The following is a 26,980-nucleotide window of genomic DNA, read 5'->3' as shown; positions in this document are numbered from 1 at the left end:
AGTATCATGCCAAGCTGAATTCTTCATATTCAGAAGGAGCTCAAGGTAGGAAGACACTTTGATGTTCTTGTTCATAGGCCACCTGAAAAGTCCATTTCTCATTCAGGTACCACTTCACTGCTAACTAACAGTTCAACATACTGAGCCTAAAGCTGTATTTTGAGATGCAGCTCTTCGGGTCCCAGCATCAGTGCTTCTAAAAAACTATCTCAGGAAACATAAAATTAATCTCAGTGCCCAAGTATCCTTCAGATTTAGAGCTTAAAGTTTCTTATATACTGAAACATAAGTATTGTGTTTTAAGACATACCTTTTACAGGATCTTGCAATTTCTTTTTCTCTTCTGAATCACCGGGATACAGTCTTCCATTAAGTTTCTTAACAGCTGTTTCATAGTCTTCATCTTAAATACAGGAAACAAAGTAAGTTCTCAGGCATCCTCTAAGTACAGAGAAGCCTGCTTCTGACTCACAAGCCTAGCAAGCATGCATAATTTTTGCGTAAGTTTTAAGAGTTTCACAGGTCAGCAAGCAAGCTTTCACTTCCTGTTTTGCATACATGTGCTTCAGTGTGCTATTGACACTTTTCTCAGCCTAGATTGTTATGGATGTGTGGCACAGGTTGTTTTCAGAAAACACGTTTCTTACTGAGTGATTTTATTAAGAGTACCGCTAAACAGAACTGGGAAGGAAGACTAAAGATCTTTTACATAAAAACTAGCAAGCTCAGGTACTTGTGGGAGAGGGCTTGTCTTCTCCCATTTTCTGTTGAATACAATGCTTCAGAACTTCCATTTAACATATTTGCTGCTGAATAAATTAAGAGTAATTTAGTTGCATGCAATAAGGTTTGGTATAAAATATTTCCAGTTTTAGCGTTAGGAATTTGCTTTAGAAGAAAAAGAAGCCATTAGTCTAGCATTTAGGGAACACAAGCATGTTCCTTTTTGGTAAAGACTGCCTTGTATTTGTCTCTAAAAATAGTTACAGAAGTAAGCCTCTTGCTCAAATGAGACTAGGCTCAAACATCCGATTATTTAGTCTTACCTAACCAACTGCATTGGTAATATCAGCATCAACACCCATAAGACACCAGTACAAATTCCCTTTAGTCATTCCTGGGCCTCTGTTGTACTGTTCTGCCTTGAAGACCTGAGTGTACATCTTTGGCCATAAGGAAGATGACAGGATTATTTCCCATCGGTCCAAACAAAAATATTCGAGTGTCTAATGGTTCTGATAGTATTCACAAAATCATAGAATATCTTGAGTTGGAAGGGACCCATAAGGATCATCAAGTCCAACTCCCTGCTCCTCACAGGACTACCTAAAACTAAACCATATGGCTAAGAGCATCGTCCAGGCACTCCTTGAACTCTGACAGGCTTGGTGCAGTGACCACTTCCCTGGGGAGCCTGTTCCAGTGACGGACCAATCCTCTCAGTGAAGAACCTTTTCCTAATGTCCAATCTGAACTTCCCCTGAGGCAGCTTCATTCCATCTCCTCGCGTCCTGTCGCTGGTCACCAGAGAGAGGAGATCAGCACCTCCCTCTCCGCTGCCCTCCTTGAGGAAGTTGTAGGCTGCAATGACATCATCCCTCAGCCTGCTCTTCTCCAGGCTGAACTAACCAAGTGGCCTCAGCCTAAGTCTGGCCCTCGAGGCCTTTCACTATCTTGGTTGCCCTCCTCTGGACACATGCTGATAGTCTGATGTCCTTCTTACATTGAGGTGCCCAAAACTGCACACAGTACTCGAGGTGGAGCCACACCAGTGCAGTGTATTACACCCTTTCCCCACAAAAGGCGACACAAAGATCAACTTTGGCACTCCTTACCATCATCATCGTCACTCACATATCCAGGTTTATTCTTGTAACAGAAGAATGTTGAAGGTAGCTTGAGAAAGCCAGCAAGAGCCCTCTGCTCAGGGGTAGGTGTTAGCTCGTAAACTATTACAACCTCATCAGATGGAAGATCGTCTTCTGACATTGTCGTCTTCTCAGCTTTTTACAGAAATTGAACAAACCATTAAAACTGAATAATTTCAGAACAGGGAAAAACATTAACCCCACACTGCCATTATTACAGAAATGAATTAATTCCAAGGCAGTTAGAAATACATTTGGAGCCTACATATTTTCTATTGATCCCCAGGAAACAAAAATCAAAGTTACAGGATGCTAGGACAGAGCATCCTGTTAAAACTCAATAAATTCTAACCCGTGTGCCCAACTACATCCTGTTCCACTGCCTTCGAAATTCAAGTATCAGAACAGAAACAGGTCTGCATCTTTATATTGTTACAAGGATTATTAAGTCCTCACATCAAACAAAATATGACTATGGAGAAGAGGGATACAGGTGTCATCTACAGCTAGAGAGGCAAGCTTCAGGCCTAAAAAAAGTGAAGCTGTCTACAGGAACATGTCCTATTGAATTTCTTAAAAGTGCTTTAAATTCTAGAAAAAATTGAACAGCAACTGAATAGAACTTATTTCACATTACCTATGGGAAATCTGAGCTTTTTTTTTTTTTTTAGCTAATCTCAATTTCTCATAATAGCCATCGCTGAAGCTTTTATTGTTACAAAAGTAAAGTAATTTTTAGTTCCATCTTGAACAACAAAAAAATACTGCTTTCAGCCTATTTAACTAGCTTTTCCAACAAGAATAAATACCACTATCAATTTTACTATATAGCTTGTTCTCATCTCTCCTTCATCATTACGTTGTCCATTCCACTTGTATTGAAAAACAGTGCATAATCAAAGGCTAAAGCTGAAAGCACAGCCTAGAGCAAACTGCAGGAAAACATATGGCTATAAGAACAAGCAGACAGATTTGGAAACAAAGATTTGAGTTTATTGTGAGAGAATGAAAGCAAAGAGGGAGGATATACCAGTTTAAGCATCATGTATTGTTTGGTGGGGTTTGTTTGTTTGGGTTGGGTTTTAGCATTGTTTTGAGGGGGAATTTGGGGGTAAAGGTGTGAGAAACATTTTTTAACTATAAGAATTACCCCATAAGCACATCAATATCCATGCCTGAGCTGTTTCTAAGAACAATCTGATTGCTTTAGTAAGTCAACCTATTTGTTAACATTCTCCAGGTTTGAGTTAAACTAGTCAGCAGAATTTGAAGGGTGCTCTCAAAAGCTCACTGTTCTTTTCATTAGAAAATATTTGCTAAGTTTGTGGCACAATGTAGTCAGTGGGAACCTAAAGCTTCAGCTAGGAACCAGACTACTACTCAGTTCCTGAGGAACACTGATTTTCCTGCTCATGCAATTTGATATTCATTATTGCAACAGAAGACAAGGACAGAAGAGAAGTGTAATGTCTATAGACATACCTCTTGATCCTCTGACACAACTGAGACACTAAAATAAATCTGCTTTTAGAAGTAGTTTTCCCATTAGTATCTTCCAGAAGATTAAGAGCAATATAAAGAATAGGAAAAGCAAAATCCAAAGTACTAGTTCAAATGTGTCTTTTTTTTTTTTTTTTGAAGTGTTCCCTCCCCAGCTTTTGCCCCAATTGACTCTCCCTTTGATTACAAGTTAATCATTTCAGGCATTCATATACCAGAGTGTAGCTCAAACCCATTACCAGCACATAGAGTCTTGCAGAGTAATCCTTTTTGCTCACTTTTTTTTAGATCTCAATAGCTCTTCTAAGCCTGTATAAAGTAAATGCAGGATAAAATTCTTGAACAGCAAATTTCTAAGTTCATATCATGACAGCAGGCTATAGATGTTTTCATGTACTTTCTCAGAATCTTATGCAAAAAAATCACTAATCCTAGCTGATTTAAGAATTAGGAGTACATCTAGTACCGTGTTATCAAGATATGTAGGTATCCTCCATATTAGCATGTGTTTTATTCACTCAGATGTGTCTCATTGGTTGATGTGAGACAAATCAAGCAAGTGTCTCAATTGGACTGAGTCTGCACCAAGTTCACCACAGAGTTTTAAGTGTGGAGTATTTTGTCCTACAGCCATTAAAGGTTACAGCAAAAAATAGCTTTCCTTAGGATTAGAGAATTTTCAAATATGTATCTTCAACAAATAATAAGTTCTTCCAAAGTCAGTCAGGTAGATGGTAAAAGTGTGAGCTTCCTTTAATCTGATCAGTATAAAGCTAGCTAGAAGACCCTGGCAACAGAGGATATAGTCCATCATATTTGACAGACAGCATTCCCAAAGAATTATCATGCAGTCTCTTTCAGTAGCCTTTGTGCAAAGTAGCTGAATAAGAGAAATACATTAAAAAGTCACTTCAGATTAATCCATAGGTAAAGTTCTCCATGAAGCTGATCTATCAAACACTGGATTAAGCTTCTAGTGTTCCAAACATCCACTCAAAGTGACAAAAGGGGACAACAACAAAGATTAAGATTACAACACGCATTTGCCCTCAGAATATTAAGACTGAGCAAGATGTTCACTGGTTCAGTTAAGTCAGTTTCTACTCACCCTCCCCACAAGAAAGTTAAGTTTTTTTATTAAAAAAAAAATGCTGCAAACAGCTTAAATATATCTTCACAGGCAGCCACGAAAACAAAGAGCCATGCATACATACAACATATTCTTAAAAGACTGTTGGTTTTGTGATAATAGAACTCTCTACTAGGGGGGAAAAATCCCCACAAAACATTGTTAGTATATGGAAGGAACAATAAAGAACAATACCATGCACAACAGTTCTTTTCACTGGTGTATGATACTTTTGCTTTTGTTTCAACTGACATTAAGACCAGGTAGGCCTAAATATCTAGCTAGTCACAATACTGATATTTTTTTCTCATGCATATATCAGTGAATATCTTCTGGATATAAGAGAAAAGCACCAGAGTTTAAACTTTAATGCATGTAACTGACAGAGTAACATGCAATTGACATAACTTTGATTCACACCTGTAAAGCATTTATAAAAAGCTCATGACCTGATGACCTGAGAAAAACTTAAGTACTTTTGCATGAAGGTACAGAACTACTATGAGGTTAAATTTCTTTTGAATGTTGCTCTAGCACAACTCAGAAGCCGCTCCCTGAAACATTCCCCATGAGAAAGCCTCAGATTATATTTGCATTGTGTAGGCTTGAAAACCTAATTTAGAAAGGACTTCTCAAAGTCATTTGCTATTAAGTCAGAACTGAAAACAAAGCCACCAAAAAGCTACACTGAAGACAATTATCAACTGTAAATAAAGCGTTGAGTATATAGTCATATCTTAGTTATCAGAAAAGTAGAAGTGAAGAACAGTGAAGTACCAGAAAGGCGTATTTTGTTTGTTTTTTTAAATACACGCACACTCCCACCCTCACACACCCCCATTATAAAAACAGGACCAATTTGAGGTAGCAAAAGTTCTTGCATGTATGCATTGGCACAGAATGCTTAAACACTTCCCATTATGGACATCGAATGATGAAAAAAAAAACCAAAACCCTGAATTGTTAATGAACTCCATGCACAGGGATGCCTAAAAACACAGAACAGTTGACTTTAAATCATACATACAGGAGTTCAGTGTTTAAATAAGAACAGCTTCTCTAGAAATACAATTTTGGGAAAATGGTGTTTGGAATGACATTGTGACATTTTTAAACAATCTAAGACACTAACATTAGAAGACTGTCTTGTGCAGCCTAGAATAAAAATTTGCTTTTTGAAATTAAATGTGTTGAACTGTGTACGTTGAGTATGCTTACAGCAGGCATACTTCCAAGAAGCACCACTAGTAACATCTTATAATGACATATAATCAAACCATAAAGCTGTAACAGGTTTGGTTACAGGTTCTGAATGTAAACAAATTGGTTACTCAGCAAAAGTTTTCTGACCAGCTAAGGCGGACTTCATATTATACATGACATATATACACATAAGCAGTAGCTAAGGAGTTGGCTTTCTCCTTTCTGTGCACTTCCTGTTTTTAAAAGTGCAGTAGTTAACATATTGATAATCGACAAACTGAATTAAACATTTCCAACAGAGAGGCTAAATACACTCAAGTGTTTTACTGTCTTGAGGTCTTCAAGCATATTTCATTCAAGTGGAAGACCTCAGGCACTAAGAGATATATTCTCTAAAAAATCACAGGGGAATTTAATTTCTTTAAAAAAGGGGAGTTTTAGAGATCCAGTGTGCATGTTCAGTACAACTGTGACGGAGAAGTGCAAGGCAGATACCCTCAGAAAATAAGGCAAAACAGAAGCCAAAAGCTTAAAAAAGGGCCATCCATGTGCTAGCTCATATTAACATACTAAGGGCTAGAGACATTCTCCAATAGGACAAATACAGTAGTCAGACACACAATTTTAAGTACTCTTCTTCAGCATGCATGTTAATTATAAGGATTACTGAGCCAACTGCTTTGCCACAGTTGGGTTATATTGTCCATGCCTGCTAAAGTGTTTTTAGCACACATTCAGTGAAGTATGTAAATACCTTTACTATCAGGTTGCAAGGAAGATGTGCTTGTCCAAAAGGCCATTGGATTAGATTTAAAAAGGCTAAAATTAAATCCTAAAAAAATAAATTGTTTGGATATAAGTGTTTACCTAGAATTTTAAAAGGGTAAAACAGACTTATCTATGTTCTGGAAGCATTCCATAGTCACATTTCACAGTAGAAAATTTCATCTGTTAATTCTACACAAGCTTATCCAACCCATGTGAATAGACTGCAGCTATCACCTTCCAACACGTCACTTTATTATACTTTAGTTAATAAACAGATGGTATGTCTTCATAATTCTGAGACTGGTATGTACATTAAAAACTATCAACTGGTTAAACAGTCCTGCAGTGACAGGAAGCAGCACATGAAGCCTTCAAAGAGAAGTACTCTACCATTAAAATGCTAGTAAATTCCATTCCTGTCACAAAGACACTTCAGCACATTATAGTGGTCGTGTCGCAGCCACAACTTCTGCAAGCACATCTTTTTCAGACAGTGTCAGAAACTGTATAACTAAGGATGTAATCACATGATCTCTTTTCAGGCTAAGGAAAGAGGCTAACTTCTGGTCTTATTTAAGCCACACATCTGAAATTGCAGAGGCCAACAATTAAGACTTTAAAGAGAGTAGTTTTAGAATACCCATCCATTCAATCTTGGGGATAATTCAGTTTTTAGCTGAAGCATACATTTGTTGCTCTCACACTTCACCACTCAGAGCAAAGGCCCAGGTACATACACTACCAAACCAACTACCTATTTAAGTCTCAAAAAGTGAATCCACAGCTCCTTCTTTAAGGACTTAAGCCTGAAATTCAGGTACAGCACTTCAGAGTTATAGCTCCTACCTGAAGTCCTCTCACTAATCAAAACTGCATCCTGCATCACACCCTTCCATGTTTATATGAAAATAATGACTTAAAATTCACTCCTTTAGTTGATACTCTTGAGAACTTGTGAAGATGTGGGTACCCACATTAGAACTGAAAGAAACTACATATTAACGAGACAAGACTAATGAATAGCATAGGATGACTGCTTGATAAGTTGCACAGTTGAATAAATTACTACTTCAGTTGACACTCACCTTTTTCCAGAATTCTAAATGAGAAGTTAGAGGGTCCATCTTGTGTTGAAGTAGGCAAGTTGTCTACCTTGCTGTCTAGAGGCTTCTGAGGAGTGCTAGAGCTTTTTGGTGGTTCAGAGACTTCCAGTTCTTTCTCTGCTGTGTTCTGAGACATTGGAATATGGTCTTCACTCTTTCTTGGAGGATTAAAGCTGAAGCCAAAGAGAGAACCAGTGGCTGAAGTATTTCCAAATGTGAATGTCTTTGACTTTTCATTACTGAAAATGCTCTTGACAGATTCAGATCCAAATACAAACTTTGGAGGAGAAACCACTGTTTTTGTTGGTGTTTCAGAAGTGTTTGACACATCTGCGACCTCTACAGTTACATCAGAAGTATCATCACCATGGCTGAGGTCAGTTCTTTCTCTGGTAGTTTCTTCAAGTACAGCTACAGCATTTTTACCACACGGAGATTCCTTCGGCGTATTGGCACGAGAAGAAAGAGGTGTTATCAGTGTGTCTCTCTCTTGGGCATGCTTCGCTTCATCGAAAATTTGCTTAAATGAGTCTGCAACATCTTGCAGCTTGAATCGCACAGCTAGAAGTTCTACTTTCCTTTCCCCATCTGCAAAGTCACATGCAGTCCATACCCATGCTCTATCAGATCCTTTCATTTGTTGCATATTCATATCTGGTGTTATTCTATGATTGGCACAGAGTTTTAGTACCTGGTCTCTTCTCATTACTATACGCACTTGTTTGTTGTCATAGTTCTGTAATATCTTGATATCCCCAATACCTCTCTCTTTCCACTGATTAGCATCTTTGTCATATCTGTAGAGCTTAGCTCTGTGACTGAAGACAACTTGCTCATTTTCCTCACCACTGGTCACTTCCACGAGGTCAGGCAGAGGTACCACAGGTTCAAAGTACTGTCCATCTCTCTCTTCTTCTTGAGTAACATCAGAATCTTCATCTGTGCCTACTGATGTTCTACTCTGGTTCTGTTTGGCAGGGGATTTGGATGGGCTTAAGGCAGATTTAAAGCTGAAACTAAAACCTGTGGTAGACTCTCCAAATCTAAACAGATTTTTCCTTACAGGGCTACTTGCAAGAGGTGATGCGTATACAGAACTACTTACACTATCGTCCAATGCTTCTTCACGCAAGTCATAGTTATCCCATTCCAGAGTAGGCCCGGTACTTTCAGCATGTGGCTTTATAACCAGATCAGAGGTACTGCTGGCACAAACAGAGTTCACATTTTCCTCTTCTGACAGTTTCGTTTTGTCATCTGTCAAAAAGGTTTTGAGATCTTTTAAGCCACACTTCATTTCTTCTGCTTTCTGTATAAGTTGAGCTGTCCTACCTGTATCAACAAGTTTATGGGGTGTCTGCAGTGGTATATCTAGTAGTAGCCTCTGACATTCCTCGAACTTCTGTTTGAACTCCTCAGCCTGCTCTGGTGTCTTAAATTTTGCTGCCAGATGTTCCAACTTTGCATCACCATCAGAGAAGTCATTGGCCATCCACATCCATGCTTTGTCTGAGCCAGACAGCTGTTTCAAGTTCATTGTTGTTGTTATCCAATGATTTGCACACACCTTCAGTACCTGCTCACGCCGCATTAATATTCTTACTTTGCCATTAACTTCATTTTTAAGAATCTTCAGGTTGCCCACCCCACGTTCTTTCCACTGGCTTGTTTCTGGATCAAACCTGAACAGCTTTACTCTTTGGGAGTACAACACTTTCTCATCTTCCTCTCCTGTAAACGGCTCTACTTTTTCAGGCATCTGAACTATAGGTTCAAAATGGATATCATCACTGTCCTCTGTCTTATACACATCATCATCCTTCTCACCAAGGTCAGCAGATGTGTTTGCTTTGTGATCCATTTTAGAATCCTGCGAAGAAAACAGCTTTTCACCTGTACCTGAAAAGCCTTTGAAGTTAGGGTCTTTTTTGCCAAACTGAAAGCCTTCCCCGGGAGTATTTTTTGCAAGCTCGGCAAAAGTAAGTGCGCTGCTATTTTGCCCAAAAACACAGTCACCTTTCTCCTTGTTTGCTGTTTCTTGAAATTGGAATGTAATTCCGCTATCTGAAGGCAGTTCCTTTTTGTCTTTTTCATCAATGCTTTTTAAGCCACCAGTTGTATACTCTTTGGATGGCTCGTCTTTCTTAGTGGTATTTTTACTAGACTCCTGTATCCCAAATTTAAATCTGGCTGCAGGCACTGGCATCGAAAAGCTAAATCCTTCCTTTGCAGACTTAGCTTCAGTATCAGAAGGAATCTGAAACGTAAATGATGGTGTCTTGCCTTGCTCATCATGGCCAAACTTAAAGCCCTCTTCTAAGAAATCACACTTAAAGTCTGTTGTTCCTACAGTAGATTCAGGTAATTTACTTTTCAAGCCAAAAGTAGGAGTTGATGAAGAAGCACCAGCAGGCTTACCAGATGGATTTGGTGTTTGGCAGGCTATGCAGGCTGGTGAAGAACCTTCATTCCTCACAAGACAAGTACTACAATCCCACTGCCCTTCCTTTTTAGTAAAAAGCCCTTCAAACCCATTTTTCTGTGGCTTACTTACATCAGCAGTGGAACCAAACCTGGGAGCAGGGGATGCCTGTACAGTAGGCATAGGCACATTTGGCTGACTTTGTGACTTAGGATTCTGACAAGAATGACAGTTCACATCTTTTGCTTCATTTTGGACTAGGCATACAGAGCAGTCCCACTGACCTTCTTTTTTAGAAAAAGCAGTTCCCAAGTCATTTTGAACAGCCTTCGGAGCAGTTGCTTGGCCATGTTTAAAGGAAGTTTGTTGACCAGATACCACTGTATTAGTTTTGTTTGGATTCTGGCAGGCAGCACACCTGGAGGCAGTGGGTTCATTTCTTACCAAACAGACACTGCAGTCCCATTGACCTTCTTTTTTAGCAAAAGCAGATCCAAATTTGTCCTGCACAGTGTCATCACGGGCTTTGAAACTTGCAGAAGAGTCAGTTAATGGGGTGCCATGTGTTTCCCACATATCTGGATTTGGACTTTGACATGATACACAATTCTTTGCAGTTGCTTCATTTGGAACTAAACATACTTTACACTCCCATTGATCCTTCTTCAAGAGATGCTGCACAAACTCATCAGAAGGACAGATCAGTGGTGCTTCCTTTCCAAATGAAAAGGTCGTAGGGCCAGACGCAGTTGATGTAGCTGTAAGGCTGCCTTTGCTATCGGATTCACTGCTCGCTCCATCTTTCGCAAACGGAAAGCCAAAGTTCGGGGTCCCAGAAAAGGATCTGCTAGGCTCCTTAATGTCCTGAGTTGTTGTTTCTCCTGCAGTCCCACTACTCTGAGTCACGGATGTGTCAACATTTGATCCCAAGGTTTTTAAGATATTCTGTGACTCCTCAAACTTACTTTTGAAAAGCATTGCTTCCTCAGGTGTTTTAAATCTAATTGCAAGCTGTTCTGGTTTTGGCAACTCATCTGCATAATCTAAAGCATGCCATACAAATGACCTATCTGATCCAGCATTTGGAGTTAATTTCATATCAGTATTTATGTAGTGATTTGCACAGATTTTCAGCACTTGGTCCCGTCTCATTAAGAGACGAAATTTGCCAGATACTTTATGTTTCAGTATTTTCACATTTCCAATACCCCTTTCTTTCCATTCTTTAGATTCTGCATCAAAACGAAAGAGCTTGGCTCTGTTGCAGAAGAATTCTTCTTCATCTTCCTCACCTGTCTTTACTTCAATCTTGTCAGGGAGTGGCACCACAGGATCAAAGTGAGGACCATCATCATCCTCATCTCCACCATGGGTGCTTCCTCCCTCTGTTTCATGACTTCTATTGGCCAAATCCAAATTTGAATTCATAAATACAGGCTTGCTTGGTTCTTGGACAGTAAACATATCACTCTTCTCAAAACCCAGGTTTTTGTGTGCATTTTGTTCCACGGTTTCTCTAAAAGAGATGCCTGGAACATGTTTATTGGTAAAATTGAAGACATTTCTTTGACTATTTGTGTGATCATTAACTGGTTTTTGTTCGATGTATCTGTCATCCTGTAAAGGTTTATCAGATGTCAGAAGACCCAAGAGGCTTTCGCTGCTATTAAAAGCTGCATTAGCAGGCTGCGTTGCAACTTGAAGAGAAGAAAAGGTAAAGTCTCCATCATTAGACTTGAAGTTAGTATTGAATTTAAAAGTTGTTGGCTGACTCGACTGTGTTGGTGTTGGCAGAGATGTTTTTGATCCTTCTGCTGTTCCTGGCTGTCCAATTTTAGATTTTGGAAATTCTATCACTTTTGATTCTGCAGGCTTTAAAGTCGGTGGTGTGACCGAACGCTTTGTGAAATAGCCTGGTCCAGGCAATGGTGGATTTGTGCTTGCCTGTGGAACACTGTAATTGTAGTAATCATCACCTGCACGGGGAGAAATGAGTCCAGTAGCAGGAGAATCAAAACGCAGAGGTGTGCCATATATTTCTTGGGAAAACATACAAGCAGACGCGTTTTGCAGAGGTGGTGTATGCATCGGTTGTTGATAAGCATATATATGTTGCTGAGGTGCAAGTCTGTTCATGCCGTAGACAGGAGCCTAAAGAAAAAGCAGAAGACAATTGCTTTGCTTATTATGGTAACATAGAGGACAACGTCTTATTGTGCTGAAGCCCACATAACATGTACTCTTAAATGCAGGGCATACTTTCACACGAGTTTAAATCTAAACTAATTTTAACTTAAACTGATTAGTTTAAATCTTGAAGGGCATCTGAAAACAAGCATTGAAAAAGGGGCACAAGATGAGTGTTGGGGTTTTTTTGTGTTTTTGTTTGTTTGTTTTTGTGTTTTTTTTGTTTTTTTTTTTTTTTTTTTTTTTTAAATGAAAAGAGCCTTGAAAACCCCATTCTCTTTTGCCATCTACTTTGAGGGGGAAAAAAAAAAAAATTTTTTTGTGTTCCATAACCTGTAGGGAACATGTACTAACATATTACAGACATATTTTGCTGACTTTTCCTCCCAAAACCCAACATCCCAAAAATTAGGCAGAAAGATAAATTATCATTTTATCCCTAGCAGTCCAAGTTTACCAAATATATAAGGAACTGCAATTACATCCAACTACATATAGTATCAAAAGCAGTCATTTTCAGTAGATCATTGGAAGTAGCTTAAGTGGATAGATTTGTTCTCACCTTCGTTGGTGTTACATTGGTTGCGGCAGTTCTGAGAAGATACTGAGAGTTATAGGCAGGTGACTGGCTGTAGTAAGCAGATGGGCCAGTGGTAGCAACTAAAAAGGAACAGCAGGAAAACAGTTTATACTTGTTGTTGTTTTAAATGGACTCTCCCCAGCAATCAGTTTTTAATTGTGAATCATTAAAACATTTCTGCAATATTTTCAAGAGTCTTACTTGGTTTAGCTAAGCATTTAGATAAAGATTCAGCAGCAACTTACCTGTTAAGGGAGCTTCATGAAGGTTTTGTGCTCTCTGATAACCCTCTGGCATTGTGTCTGTTCCATAGGTTTCAGCAGGCCACCGATGAGATGATGCATTCAAGTTGGAATTATTAAGTTTCATTTCTTGCATTTCATTCTGTCAAGAGAGTGTGCCAATCAAGAGTGTAAGTATGTATTACATAGGTATTTGTAGAAGAAAACATAAGGAATGGTCCCTACCCTTTTGCTATTTAAAAGCATGTTCAAGCTTGGAGAACAAAAATAAATAAATCAAGAGGTACCTGCCAGAATCATCCAAGATCTGCCCATGCAGTACAAAGTACTAAGATTGTGTTCTAAAGCCAGAAGTAAAAAAAACAGAGCCAAGTGGATGAGAACCAAGCTGATGAAAGCAGAACTCTTTCTGCATACAGTCCTTAGAAGGGTTGCATCTGCCCCCCTGCCCATGTCCCAAATAAGAGTTTTTAAGCAAAAAGGTTTACTCTTGCACTCATTTTAGGCAGATGTTTACAGAAGATAATTCCACCGATTTAAGTAGTAGTCTAGGAACTGTAAGTTAGCCCATGCTATTATCACTAAGTCCTTACCATAACTAAAAGGCCAACTGTTCTTCACCAAATATGGTGACAAAATTGTTTACCTTTAAAGCTTCCACTTGCTGACAGATCATTTGAAGTATAGATCTGTGATCTTCTGCCCACTGAGGAGGAGTTTTAGGAGAAAACTAGAAAAAGAAAAGTTAATTGAATCTTGTGAATTTTCATTCAAACATAACAATTCCCTAAAATAATAGTTGGCTAATATACCTTGTAGCTCTTAGTTGGTGAAAGAGAGAACTTAGTTGGTGATGGAGTGGAGTGTTTCATCTCTGAATCTACAGCTTGTGACAGACCATTTCTGAAGACAGGACTTCCTTCTTCATCATTCTCACCAAGTTCCTGGATTACCGTATCTAGCATTTCCCTCACAGTTTCAATAGACACCGGCAGCTAGAAAGTTATTTGAAACATGAGTCATGATTGCAATGCTCCCTCAGAGCAAGACAGACTGCTTCTGGCTGAACAATTCACAAGGCTTTTGCTACACAAATACTGGTTTTTTTCAGCAAAGTTCTAAGTCTGTTAAGATTAACGTAAGAAAACAATTCACACAAACATTAATTCTATTTTTTCAAACTATCAACCTCCATAAAAAAGATAGTGGCAAAAACTATTTGTTTACATTAAAGCTTTCATCCACAGAGTAGTCAGAATATTGCATGATCTGGTAGGTTACAGAAATTACTCAGAGTTTATCAACTCGCTGCTGTTAAGCGGGTTATTTGTCTTGAGTGAAGAAATAAGCTTAACTTGCCTTAATACAAAGCCTGGTCTAGAAAAGCTAATAAATGCAAACGTTTTCATTCTGAAACAGTAACCAAAACCACTGCATCTCTTGAAACAAGTTTTTAAAGCAAGAATTACTTACTTTCTCAGTTACTGACATATCTGAGGAGCTTTCCTCAATGATCTTCATTAGATAATGCTTGCTTTTAAGAAGATAGGTTTTGTGTTCTTCTTGTTCTTCTGGCAGCATGGCATCATTTTCAATCTCTTCTGCCTTTCTTTGGAAGATCTAAAGAACAGGACGCAGATTAATTAGGATCAGTCAGAATGCAACTGAATAAAGCAAAGCATTTTGGGGTAACGCAATTTATAAACTTACCACAGCAAGATTCCAGTATGAAACCACATTCTTAATAGCTTCAAATGCTAATAAAGCATCATCAGTTTTGCCATCAACTGCATCCAACATTGCAAATGCTATACGTGCCTCTTCTTCATATGCTGCAACCTGAAAGACCTACAAAGAGAGTGAAAGACAAGGCATACCTAACAGTGGAATGACACATCCATTATTATTTTTCTTCCTATAATACATGGAAAATACTTTTTAAAGAAAGTTAGTACTAAGGGTGTTCAGTGCCTTCCAATCACATACACAGTTTTAAAGGCAAGAATAAAGTTGCAAGGAGAGACCTTCCTCCTTTATCAGACACTGATACTACCAAATCTCATCATTAACAGTTTTATAGTAATAACAACACGAGTTGTACAAGGCAGAGAAAAATCCCACAACTACGTAAGTTTCTGACATAGACCCTCTCTTACTTCAACCTTGGCTTAATCAATCTGTACCTGAATATCTACACTATGGAAGTGTTTGAAGAGAGGATCAATAGGTTCAGGAATACTCCTCTTCTTTTTGATAGTGTCCAGCATAGGCAAAACTTTCTTCCAGTAGTAGACACTTCGTCCAATGTATTCCTTCTGGTCATAGAAGGAGTTAAGGCTAATGCCCTGGTGAAGAAAAGGGAATAGAAGCACACGTTATTTCAAAAAAATTAAGTCAAAATGCTGTTCATACATATCGTTCTGTTTTCTTGAAAAGTTCCAGGAGTGCTTCTCTGACACTTGAGACAAACCTCAGGGGGTTTATCTCAAGAGCTACGTAAAGTAACATACATGTGGAAAATAACACTACAGTTTAAGACAGAGTACTTTATAAGGTGACTAGAGCAACTAATTCGCCTGACAAAATAACAGTTCTCAATAATACATTCTAATCTGAGAATGTCCCCCTCCGTCCTCCCAAGTCTGATTATAGTTTGGAAAATGAGAGAAAAACACCTTGGCTTCTACATATTTAAAAATAATCTCAGCTTACTGTTTTTTGCAGGCTTTTTGCCCAGTGTATAACTAAGGCAGGTTGAAGGCCATGCTTCTCCAGTGTTCGCAGAGTACTTATTCCATGCTGTACGATAAGCCTCAGTTTTGCTGCTGTTCCTGGTCTGAATATCAGAGGAAACATTCCTTGATTAGTATTCTTTATTTTTCATCTGTTTACGTATCATATACTTGATGAATATAGCCTGCAGTTTTAGTCCTAACCTGCCTCTAGTTTAAAAACACATTGTTAGAAATGAAAATTCCATTTTTAGAAATCTTTCAAGTATATCAAGTCCCTACTACAACAAAGCTTCAATGTCCAAAACATGTCAAAAAAGAAATTTAGTTTTAAAAGAATCTATTGGGACCAATCCAAGCTGCTGTAGCAGAAGCTGCCTAAAGGCTTGGTCAAACATTTCCAAACTGAAAAAGCCTTACGTTGTTTTTCTCTGAATAAGAGTACGAACGGCATCCCACCAGGATCTTTGCTTTTCGGTATAGAGCTGTTTGCACACTGGCAATGGTAAGAATTGAGGCTGATGTGCGCCATAGTGAGAATTAAACTTCTCTTGCAATTGTAAGTTGCTAGTGAACACCACCCCAAGTAGAAATACCTGTTTTTGTAAAAATAAATAAATAAAAAGTATTACATACCAAAAAACTTAAATCGTATAGTACATTTAAGAACTTGGAAAGTTTACTTACTTCAAGGTCCAACAGGCAAATGGATTCAGGAGCATCTATCTCAAGTCTCGATGTTTCTTTGGGCAAGTGAAAAAGCTGTTTTAACCATTTGCGCATTGGGGGTAAGACTGACATAGAGTTCCACTGCAAGCCAAGCCACACAAGGTGCTGGAGACTGCCACTGTGCATTCGAACAGCACCTATGCAAAAACAAAGTTGGATGCAGATGTCAACTTCCTACGAGTCAGCAAGACTTGTATCTGATCAAAGCTGGGTTTCACATTTCACTCTGTCAGAGCAGCCGAAGATACTTTGCAGACCAATGAGCATCATGATTCCAACTTTCACTTATGAAAGATTACAAACTTCAAATTAGCCAAACATATCAAGTAGACAGTTCATCTGAGTGCTCAAGCCATCAACCCCTTAAGCTTCTGAAGGGGTGACTCAGATTTCCTTTCACTTTCATCCTCACCATATTCAGTCCAACAGGCAACTCTTTAGCAAACCTATTGACTTCTCAAAAATCTTTAAGGAATTATTCAAGAAGCACTTCTTTACTTCGCAATGAAGTTTAAGTCTTGCCTAGGACATTAGGGCAGCTTTGGACAGCTACTCCAGGTATTTGTCTTCTGTTGCAATATGAAGTATTTGTAGAAGAGCTTCTGGTACAGAAAGTTGTGTTGAGTATCAGAATGTAACACCTCTTACCAATATCGTATTTATTAAGTTCCATTTGCACTGGTGCTTGTGCACTGACATTTCGAATATCATCTGTGCCAATAAAAGATCTCTCTCTAGAAGCTCCACTCTCAAACAGGCTATCAAACAATGTAAATGAACCACTCTTGTTTGCAAAAGATTCCACGATCTCTTTAAAGAAGTCTTGCTTGCCATGGCTTAAGTTCAGCAGCATATGACCTAGAAAACAAAAATATCACTTCACATAAATAAAGCAGTGAACATAAGGAAAGTAGTATTTGATACATTGGACTGTTCTTGCTACCAAAGGCCAGGTGGGAATCAGGATTTCCCTTTATGAAACCTACAGATTGTTAAGGTATGTTCTCCCTGTAATTAGGTCAGTGTTTCAGCACATAGGCTTTCCAAGCTTTTAGTGACAACAATCCCAAGGCGTTTATAAATCCAGTTCTTCGGGAAAACAAAGCCAACTTCTTATTATTACTATTCTAAGGGCATTGCAACTGTCCTTAAAATAAGTAGCTATAATACAAGAAATCTGCCTTATCAAAATCCATTCTGAAACAATCAAACCTGATGTCTAGTGGGTTAATTTGCTTTCATCTATGCCCTGCAAGAGTTTGTAGACTAAAAAAACTGTCTATACTTAGCAGCAAAAAGAACAAAGCTGATGAACAAGTAAGAGGATGGAAAGGACAGGAAAACAGTAACATTTGCTTTTCCTCTTGGGACTAACAATACTTGCAAAATAGTATCAGCAGGCAGAAGCCATTTCCAGTAGATTAAGAGACCATAAAAGTTAAATTCTATCTTAGTGTGCTGGAGAGGCAAAAAGGAGGAAAAAATCCCACACTTGAAAAAAAAAAAAAAAAGAGAACGCACTCTAATAGCATGCTAAAGAGGAGAAAAAAACTTCAGGTGTCAGATCAAACTACTAGGTTTTTTTTACATATGTAGTCAGAATCTAGAAGGTTTTATTGCATATTGAAGCATTAACATTACATTTCAAGATAAGGAATGTGTTCTTTAACAAACCATTTAGCTCTTAAAGTAACTATCCCTATCACTAAAATGGAACTATGTAGCTATTTTTATTACCAGACTGGCTTTTTCGATCACAGGCCAACATTTCTAGCACATCTTGTCCAGTTTGATCCCCTTTCATTAGTTTTGACTTTGGTTTAGGAACCTGGTGAAGTAAGGAGAGAATTGTTACAGATTTTTCACTATAAGAGCGGATCATTTAGTCTTAAGAATTAGGAAACAAGCTTCTTTTTAGCATTAGAAAACTATAGAAAAAAATACATAATTCATTCTGAAGGTACTATGTCACATATCGGGGGGGGAGGGGGAAGAGGTGCAGGGAACCCCCACAAAACCCAGAGGTGGGCAATTGTAGCTATTGCAAGTTAACATTAAGTATGCACAAAAGTAAGTAATACCTGGAACGCAAGCAGTAGCATAAAAAGGACAATCAATTTTACTTCATAAGGCAAAGAATTAAGCTTGGTTTTTTAGTTCTGCTGTCTATGCGACAAGTATATGGGAACTATTCAGTTCATCCCCTTCCCTCCCTATAGCAATAAGCCTAATACTTAACATATGTGTTCAGCTGTATTACAGAAAAGGGAATATACTGTAGGAAATAAATTCACTAGCTTTTAAGAATCAGGTTACTCTGACAAGGGAAAGAGCTGAGGATACACTTTTACGCTATTCATGTCATTTGAAACCTTTTAAAGAATTGTGAAAGAGTAGGGTTTGGTGAGTGAGGAGGGAGTCTTTCCTTAGGCACACTAACACTAGTTCATCTCAGGAATAGGAGTTCAACACACATACAGCAAGAACATTTCACAAACTGCATCAACTAAAGGCATAAACTGAAAAATTACTTACCTGGAAACTTATCAGATAACACAATGCTGCTAGTTCACACACAGCTCTCCACTGTGCCTCATTGTGTTGGGCCATTTTCAGTAGCAAAGTTCCAGCATGCATGTATAGCTGTCCTTTCATTTCCACAAAGGTACGAGACAACTCTTCAGCCCCATTCACATATGGTTTCACTGACTGAAGCACACGATCAAAACTAAAATGTAGAGAAGACTCAGTCTAAACAGTCCTGGTAAAAGCTACAGCAGATGGTTTTGGTTGATGTTATTTAACTGTGAATCAAGTAACTTCATGAGCCAATGGTTAGTACCATCTCTGTTGCTTAAACCTTAGTTGCACTAGAAAGTACAATAATGATTCGAACTCCCAAAGCTCTCAACTTAGTTTATTGAGGTAAAACATATTAATTATTACCTAGATATTTACAGTCTTTTTCAGGACATCTTTGCACAGCTGCTTTCAAAACTATTCTCCCAAACCACGTGGATAAACTTGTTCACTACTGCAGATTTAGAGACATGCAGGAGGCACGAGTCACTCTGCTCTTCCCTTTCCTTCATTCATCAGAAAGGCCCAAAATACAGCTAGGCAGGTTCTTCAAAAATAGAACATACTGTAGAAATCTGAGTAGCTGTTGGCTAGTACACAACGCCCACTCAGGAGGGGCTTTCCAGAAAACAGTTAAAACACTCTTTCAATTACCTGACAAGCTATAATGGCTGTCAGCATTGCCATGATCTAGAGGCCCTTCAAATGTAATCACCTTGAAAGGCTCTAATAAAATGGCAGCAGAAAACCCAAGATGGTTTTGGCCAATGTTGGAGGAGAAAAAGAAAATAAAACATACTTGGGCATTAAGTATTCATCATCCATTGTCTGTATTGCTTCAAATACTCATTCAAGATTAACAGACTGAAGAATATTGTTTTACAAAAGACAATATAACAGCCATTGCATAATTGAAGAACAAAGGTAAGTCAATAAAAGCCAGTAAGAAAGGGAAGATTAACGGAAAGAAAGGAACACAGATCTTAGTCAATACATTGACTACAAACATTGTTTTATACTAGTCTAGGTGTGCCACAGATGATACGCCCTGAAGTCAGCTGGCTTAGCTGGCCCTGTAACACCATCAGTTTTCCCTGAAGGAGAGTGTTCTTACTGCAAGTGGCTTCCTCCTTCCCAATTACACTATATACCTAAAGTTCCTAATTATTCCAGTATGTGTTGTGTTAATTTAGAACAAAATGACCAGGACAAAGCTGATACACAGAGGTGGTTTGGGGGTTTTTTTGGCTGTGGCTTTGTTTTGGTTTTTTTTTTTTGTGTGTGGTTTTTTTTTTTTTTTAATTGTCTGGGCAATCTGAATTAATCAATTGCTGAAGTACAGATCAACATTCTCTTACTGAAGGGAAAGAAGGTACAAGTTAATTGACCCAGTGAGTGGGTACAAGTTAATTGATATCAGTGAGTCTTCTCCATGGCTGTGTACTAACTATTCAAACAAGGTTTGCATCTCAGTCAAAAGACAGCTTGGAGTTCAAACCCAGAAAGAACAATTCTTAGTGGCTAGTACAGAGAATCACCTTTCCCATCCACAAACAAGTTAAGCAGTGAAATCGAGGCTTGGTAGATGTTCTGTGACCCAGAAAAAAAAAAAAAAAAAGAACAATTCTTAGAATTTATTTTTTTTTTTAACTACAGGAAAGTTAAAACAGTACCTTTCAAGTGCCTCTCTGCATTCCTGAACATCTCTAGAAGAAAGTGTCATTTTGACAAAGCTGGAATAGGCCAGCAGATGATCTTTCTTGATAGCTCTCCAGTTATTTTTATCAGACTCCAAGTCTTGTAAAGATTCCAGATATTCCTAAAGAAGAAAGTTCATCACAGGATAAGGAACAGTCATCCTTCCATGAAGGCAAGGGCAGTACTTCTCCAAAACATATTAGTAGCATTTACTGCATAATCCAGTTTCACAGGTGAGACCTTAACATACTCTTCAGCAGCAAAGTTCCAGGGAACTATTTGCTTGAGCAGTTTTATCCCTAATGGAACTGCTGTACCTAACTGAGCTTTTGACGTTAGAAACTCAATAGCTCTATAAGGCTTAATTTTAGGGAGAAAATTCCAATTAAAACCACCAAAAAGTATTTTGTAATTCCACTGGTTTCAGTAGACTTGCATTTGAAGAAGTTAAATCACTTCAGAAATAGCTGTCACAGTAATGATACTAAGAGAAATAGATCAGTTAAAAAGATATGGAGGACTATCACAGGATCAAAATACGATTAAACACCTCAAGTGTCTCTACAACACAGGAACACCATTCCAAGCTTGACTGCAATGGTATTTTCTTCTCTGCCTCCTGACAATGGAGCACAGCATCTCTTAATCTATTATTTGAACGGTAGAGCGCAACTAGTCTGATGTTTATGTAGACATCATCTGGTCTTGCATAAAGTTCTGCTTGAATCAAGTCAAAAAGCTGATTCCATCCATCTTCACCTTTACAATCCAGCAACTGCTCCTGTTAAACATGAAGGCAACATGTTAATATTTCATTTCCCACGTGAGTCTTTTCAGCAACTACAGTACCAGACAGTTTTCCTTCCTCCACTACATAGACTACATTACTCAAACTACACTACTCTTAATAGCTTTCAGGTATTACATAAAGTTTGATGAAATACTCAAACATTTAAAAATGGAGGTAACTACCATAGAAGAAAATCCTCAGAATAATTTGCCTCTTACCAATGGTAAGTAATGCTTGTCAAAGCATTTAGTTCAATGACAGCATAGCCTGTCATAGACTACCTTGCTTAAAAAAACCCAGACATCTTAAGACTTCAATGTGGTTGGTGCCTAGCTACACAAAATTATTATACCCCTGCAAAAGTGAGATTGCATGACTGAAAGCATTTACGCAGTATTTGAGAATTACAGCATTTCTCACATTCTGCAGAGCTGATCATAATACAGATTTAAAAACAAAAAAGCAGCATAGAGCAAGAAAGCCTGAGTTCACAGGCCTGCTACCTTCCTGCCAGTCACACAATAGAAAGATCAAGTAGTGCCTATCTAGTCTTAACTTCTCAGATGTGATAACTAACACTTTTCTCAGCATTTTTGAAGAGGATTAACCTTGAAACATTAAAAAGGGTATGAAAGCCTGTAGTTTGCAGCTTTCTTGAAAGCTAGACAAAAATGTCAGACTGCAAAAAAAGTAATATCTAATAGATTTAATATTAAAGATTCTAAAATAACTTAGCCAGGAAGAGTTTTGCATGAGGTGACATGCAAAAAGCACTCCAGTCAGATGCTGAAAGTTTCTTTAAGCCATAGAACAGGGGTAATTTGGAATTTACCTTCAACCTGTAAACAGCAGGACTCCCAGGGAAAAGCTTAGCAGCTCTCTCAACCCAGTATTTTGCTCTCCCATCAGTAATGTCGTTATTGCATAGTAACTCTGCAATCTTCAACACAAGATCTTTCTGTGTTGGGTTCAACTCCACAGAGCGCTAGTTTTCCCCATGCACATACAGGAGGAAAAAAAAAAATCCATTTGATCTTACGATCCGTATAGAACAGGAAAGAAAGCTATCCCCCCACAAACAGACCCAGCTACTCAAATTAGTTAGATCTATCGATATAGAATATATTAAAAAAAGCCTTTCTAAATGCCACCACTAGTTTACAGCACCCAGATACAACAGCTGGAATTCAGAAGAGCATAAGAGAAATAATGCAAAAGCCAGCTCCTCTGCATCTACCACTAGCTACTGCTATACACAGGCAGTAGGACTATAAGGACCTCTAGTCTAGCCAGATGTGGACACTTTAGAAAAAATAGTTAAGACACAGAGTTTAAGAGGTCTGATAGCACTTCATGGAGTTGTGTTGGCAACCAGACTTCTGAGCACATCTCCCTCCCCAAAAGCAGAACAAAGACATTCCGATTGGGAATTTGAAATTTATGCGCTTGCCTAATCAAAATTAGATTTGCCCCTCCCTTCTGCCCCCACCCCCTCCAAAACCAACCGAACAAAAAACCCACTAGGCCTACAGTCTTCTAGATTCCTGTTGTCACCACAGTCCACATTAAGGAATTCTACAACAGTCACAGATCCTTAGTCCAAAAGACAACGTATCACATGGAAAGAATTTAACAGCAGGTAGCACAAAGATCAAGTCCAGAAGAAAAAAACAAAGAATCAACTTAAAAATATACTACTGAAGCAAGTGATACCAAGTGAAGAATCTCCTCTGCAGGGCTTCATATGCTTTCCATTGTCAAATGTGTATAAATAATACAGTTTTTCTAGGAACACATTTTCTATGGGTTTAAGAATGTCCAGCACAGAAGTATTTTAAAAGCCCATTTACAAAGGAACAAAGCATGATATTAGGGGTCAGTGTAGTACTTACCTTGTAACACCCAAAAGCTTTTTCTATGTTATCCTCAGCTTCGTAAATTTGTCCAAGAAATCTGTGTGCTTTGGGATCTCTCTCCTGTACACTGAGGTATGTAGATATATACCTGTGGAGGGGAAAAAACGTCACTTACTTGACCAATATTTTTCAATAATATTTCAAAAAAATACTCCCTCCCCTGACCTATAATGATAACTTAATCTGCCATACAGAAAGTATAGACATATTTTGTTCTAGATACTTTGTCTGGACCTTAAAGTAAGAAGCAACATTGTTTTACATGTACAGATGCTACTTACTTGCCAGCAAGTATTTCTGTTTATAAAAAAAAAGCAGTAGTTTGCAGAAATGGTAAGAACTACATAATACAATGAGGGGGGAAAAAAGCCATTTCAACCAGGTAAGTTTTTCAGTAACACATAACTAATCTTTTAAGTTGTTGTTTTATAAAGATTTAAATGGCACTCAATACCCACATTTACTGCCACCTTAAAACAGCATGATATTGATCTTGGTTTCTCTGGTCTACTTCACATTAATTTAGCTTTTCTCTTACATTTTAGAGAACAGAAAAACAAACATACATCAACATATGTTACCTTTTAGCAAGTTCATATTCTTTTATTTCAAAATACAGCTTCGCAAAGAGGAATCCTTTCATCGATTTCTGACGGAGAAAAAAACAAGACAGACATACTTTAGACATATGATACTTTTAAAATAATTCAATAGGGTAAGCCTCCTTTTCAGCAGTGGAGAATACTTTTAAATGACTGAATTTGACAACTAGTCATCAGCTCAAATCCACTCCTCATGTTTAAAGGTTTGTTTTTGAAAGATGTAGGATTAAGAATGAAAAGAATAAGAGTTTTGCCTATAATTGGCACAGGCTACTAGGTAAAATAGATATTACAAGCGAAGCAAGCAACAAGCTTTTATACATGTGGCATTTCATAAACACCTCTGATTAAAGAGTGGTAGAATGGGGTGAGCTACATTTAATCTCTTTTGTTGCAATGTAGCAAAAAAAAAAAAGTCCTACAAACCACGAGAGATCTGTCATTTAGCCCTGCTGTAGTACACTGTCATCAGACACTATTATTTAAATACACTTGAGGAAAAAGCAATTTCTACCTAAGTCATTCTCAGTTTGGTTAAGAAACACATATATGCAGTATTTTATTTCTGATGTTGTCAGCCTAAGATACCTTGAACATACACACTCTATAGGCAAAAGGTGAAACATCTCCAAAGGCGGGGGGGGGGGGGGGGGGGGGGCGGGTAGAACAAGGAAGCAACAAAGGCAAAACAAAAAGAAACACACAGAGAGCAGGCAGAGAGCAAGATGGTAGAAGCATGGACAGGAGGAAAAGAGTGAAAGGAACGAGCTAAAGAACTGACCTAAGTCACAAGCAAAAACCTCAAGGTAGAAGTAAACCAGACAGAAATTAAAGCTTGAGCTCTCAGTATCAGTTCAAAAGCAGATTTTGCTTGTGAACCAAAAAAATACTGGAACTAGTTACATCTATGATTCCAAACAAGTATGTACATTTTGAATATGTTTGAATTACTACTGTAAGTGTACTTACTGTCCCCACCCCTGCTATTCATGCAAAATCTTAAGAAGTGGTTTCAAATGAAACCAGGCCTCCTAAGATACTTCAAAAATGCAGACTGAAAACTTGAAGTATGTTATAAACTTGAAGTATGTTATAGAAAAGAAACACTGAAATATGTCAGAGTGGAGTCACACTTGGCATCTCCTTTTAAACATGGATGAAAAGAAACCTCAAAATAAATGCTTTGCAGCCTTATAAGCACCCCCCCCAAATCAACACAACAAGAAAACCAGTAACTATTTCCACCATTGACTGTGCTATACAATTAGTTGTAAGCATTACTTAAAAAAAAAACCAAACCCAAACAAACAAAAAAAGCAACCACAACTAAATATGCACCAGTTGGCCTTAAGCACAACAGGAGAGGAATTTTTTTTTTTGTTGAATTCAATAGGAACATCAGAACAATTAATGACCATCTCCGATTCTGGCAGCGATATACTTGACATTGTCTGGTCTAAACAGCATCCAAGTCAATTAAAGTCACAGGACAACTTTGTTGCTCTTGGGAAAGGTACAAATGATGATGATGGACACAGGCCCTGCATAAAGGCCTTACTGCATAATGGTGAACATGGATGCATTCACGCTATACAACACACTGCTGAATATTCTACCTCCACAATAAAAATCAATTCAGAGCAGCAGAACAGGATCTTTCAGGATTAAATAGCTCCCATGAATTGCATCAGACTGCTCACTGTGACCTGTATACCATTTTCCAGATATAATGGAAAGGTAACCAATCATGCAGAGTTCCTCATCCTTCTGTCCAGTTACTAAAATACAATAGGAAAATTATTTTCTCCCAGTTCTCCCTCTCTTAATATTGTTATTTCACAAAGCAGCCATACAGACAAGAATATTAATCACACAGCACATAAAAGAAAACAGAAAGTGTCTCACATGTTCCCTATTTGAGTTCTTTATTCTTCTAAAAAAAAGAAACTCAGGAAACTTAGGAAGTACACTCTCACAAAACTGAAGAACACTGTACTTACACTTAGAGAGCTCGTGGGCTCTTTAAAGCTATACTAAGGCTTACCAGGTGTAAAAGGCAGGTGCACAGCTCTGGTAAACCACTGGTTAGGGAAAGCACCTCCAGTAAGCGAAACCCCAAGCCCCTCCTCACAGCAGCTTCCCCTGCCTCACTCGACTTAAAGAAACCCTGAGTAAATACGGACTCAGAGATACTCCCAGAGACACCATAAGCCCCTTTTCCTCTTACCGCCAGGGATGAGGAAGGGCAGAGCAGACCAAGCCCTAGCACCGCAGCGCCCGACACGGCGCGGGGAGCCGCAGTACATGCAGAAAGCAGCCGGGCCCCCGCCCCGGCCTTGCTCGTGCGGGCAGGGCAGCAGCCAGGCCCGCCGGCTGCGCGGGAGGCGGCCGCCCCTCAGAAAGCGAGGGAGGGCCGCCGCTGCCGCCCCACGCGAGGCGCCCCTCAGGCCTGGCGACACGCGAGACGGGCGCGGGAAGCGACCCCACCACGGGCCGCACCGAGCCAGGGCGGGACGAGCGGCCGCCAGCAGCCGTAACGCCCCCCGGTACCGGCGCAGGCGGGAAGGGCAAGGCCGCAGAAGGTCCGCTGGCGGCCCCCGCCGGGGCCCGCCACCGGCAGCAGCGCTCACCTCTCTAGGGGAAGGCGCGGCGGCCTGCACGGAGGCGACGTACCGCTCCACTTCGGGCTTCGTGCGCCTCATCATGGCGCCGCGGCGGGGGCCGCACCCGGCCTCCCTCCAGGCGGAACGCCTTCCCCGCCGGCCTTCGCGCGGCGCCTTCGGAGGGGAAGGAGGAAAGAAAGGAGGAAGCGACGCAGAGACGTGGCAGCCGCCGCGCGTTACGCAAGTTCCCGCGCAACCGTACAGGGCGCTCTGCCCCGGCGAGTGCGCAAGAGCCGCCCCACGCCCGGCCGCTTCCCACCATCAACGG

The 26,980-nt window shown here is 39.2% G+C and overlaps 1 protein-coding gene across 4 annotated transcripts in view; it reads right to left on the bottom strand.

Moving 5' to 3' along the window:
- Positions 1-26,980, bottom strand: part of RGPD4 (RANBP2 like and GRIP domain containing 4) — a 34,183-nt gene extending 7,203 nt beyond the window's left edge. For 2 of the 4 annotated variants that reach the window (XM_075525084.1, XM_075525091.1), the window contains exons 1-23: positions 26,680-26,980; positions 24,029-24,096; positions 23,424-23,535; positions 22,364-22,516; positions 21,292-21,522; positions 20,717-20,862; positions 18,999-19,191; positions 18,201-18,291; positions 17,112-17,321; positions 16,422-16,600; positions 16,155-16,330; positions 15,715-15,838; positions 15,186-15,347; positions 14,713-14,850; positions 14,476-14,622; positions 13,815-13,997; positions 13,649-13,732; positions 13,006-13,144; positions 12,743-12,840; positions 7,554-12,144; positions 6,455-6,532; positions 1,836-2,003; positions 311-403 (exon numbers count right to left, since the gene is read on the bottom strand). In XM_075525084.1, coding sequence (XP_075381199.1) covers positions 311-403; positions 1,836-2,003; positions 6,455-6,532; positions 7,554-12,144; positions 12,743-12,840; positions 13,006-13,144; positions 13,649-13,732; positions 13,815-13,997; positions 14,476-14,622; positions 14,713-14,850; positions 15,186-15,347; positions 15,715-15,838; positions 16,155-16,330; positions 16,422-16,600; positions 17,112-17,321; positions 18,201-18,291; positions 18,999-19,191; positions 20,717-20,862; positions 21,292-21,522; positions 22,364-22,516; positions 23,424-23,535; positions 24,029-24,096; positions 26,680-26,754 — 7,639 coding nt within the window. In that variant the 5' untranslated portion in view covers positions 26,755-26,980. The remainder of the gene's footprint in view (positions 1-310; positions 404-1,835; positions 2,004-6,454; positions 6,533-7,553; positions 12,145-12,742; positions 12,841-13,005; positions 13,145-13,648; positions 13,733-13,814; positions 13,998-14,475; positions 14,623-14,712; positions 14,851-15,185; positions 15,348-15,714; positions 15,839-16,154; positions 16,331-16,421; positions 16,601-17,111; positions 17,322-18,200; positions 18,292-18,998; positions 19,192-20,716; positions 20,863-21,291; positions 21,523-22,363; positions 22,517-23,423; positions 23,536-24,028; positions 24,097-26,679) is intronic. The other 2 variants (XM_075525108.1, XM_075525101.1) reach the window with 2 other exon arrangements.

Source organism: Mycteria americana, chromosome 1, assembly GCF_035582795.1.
Source record: "Mycteria americana isolate JAX WOST 10 ecotype Jacksonville Zoo and Gardens chromosome 1, USCA_MyAme_1.0, whole genome shotgun sequence".
Lineage (NCBI taxonomy): Eukaryota > Metazoa > Chordata > Aves > Ciconiiformes > Ciconiidae > Mycteria > Mycteria americana.
The sequence above is the reverse complement of the archived record's forward strand: the minus strand, read 5'-3'. Positions and strand labels throughout refer to the sequence as shown.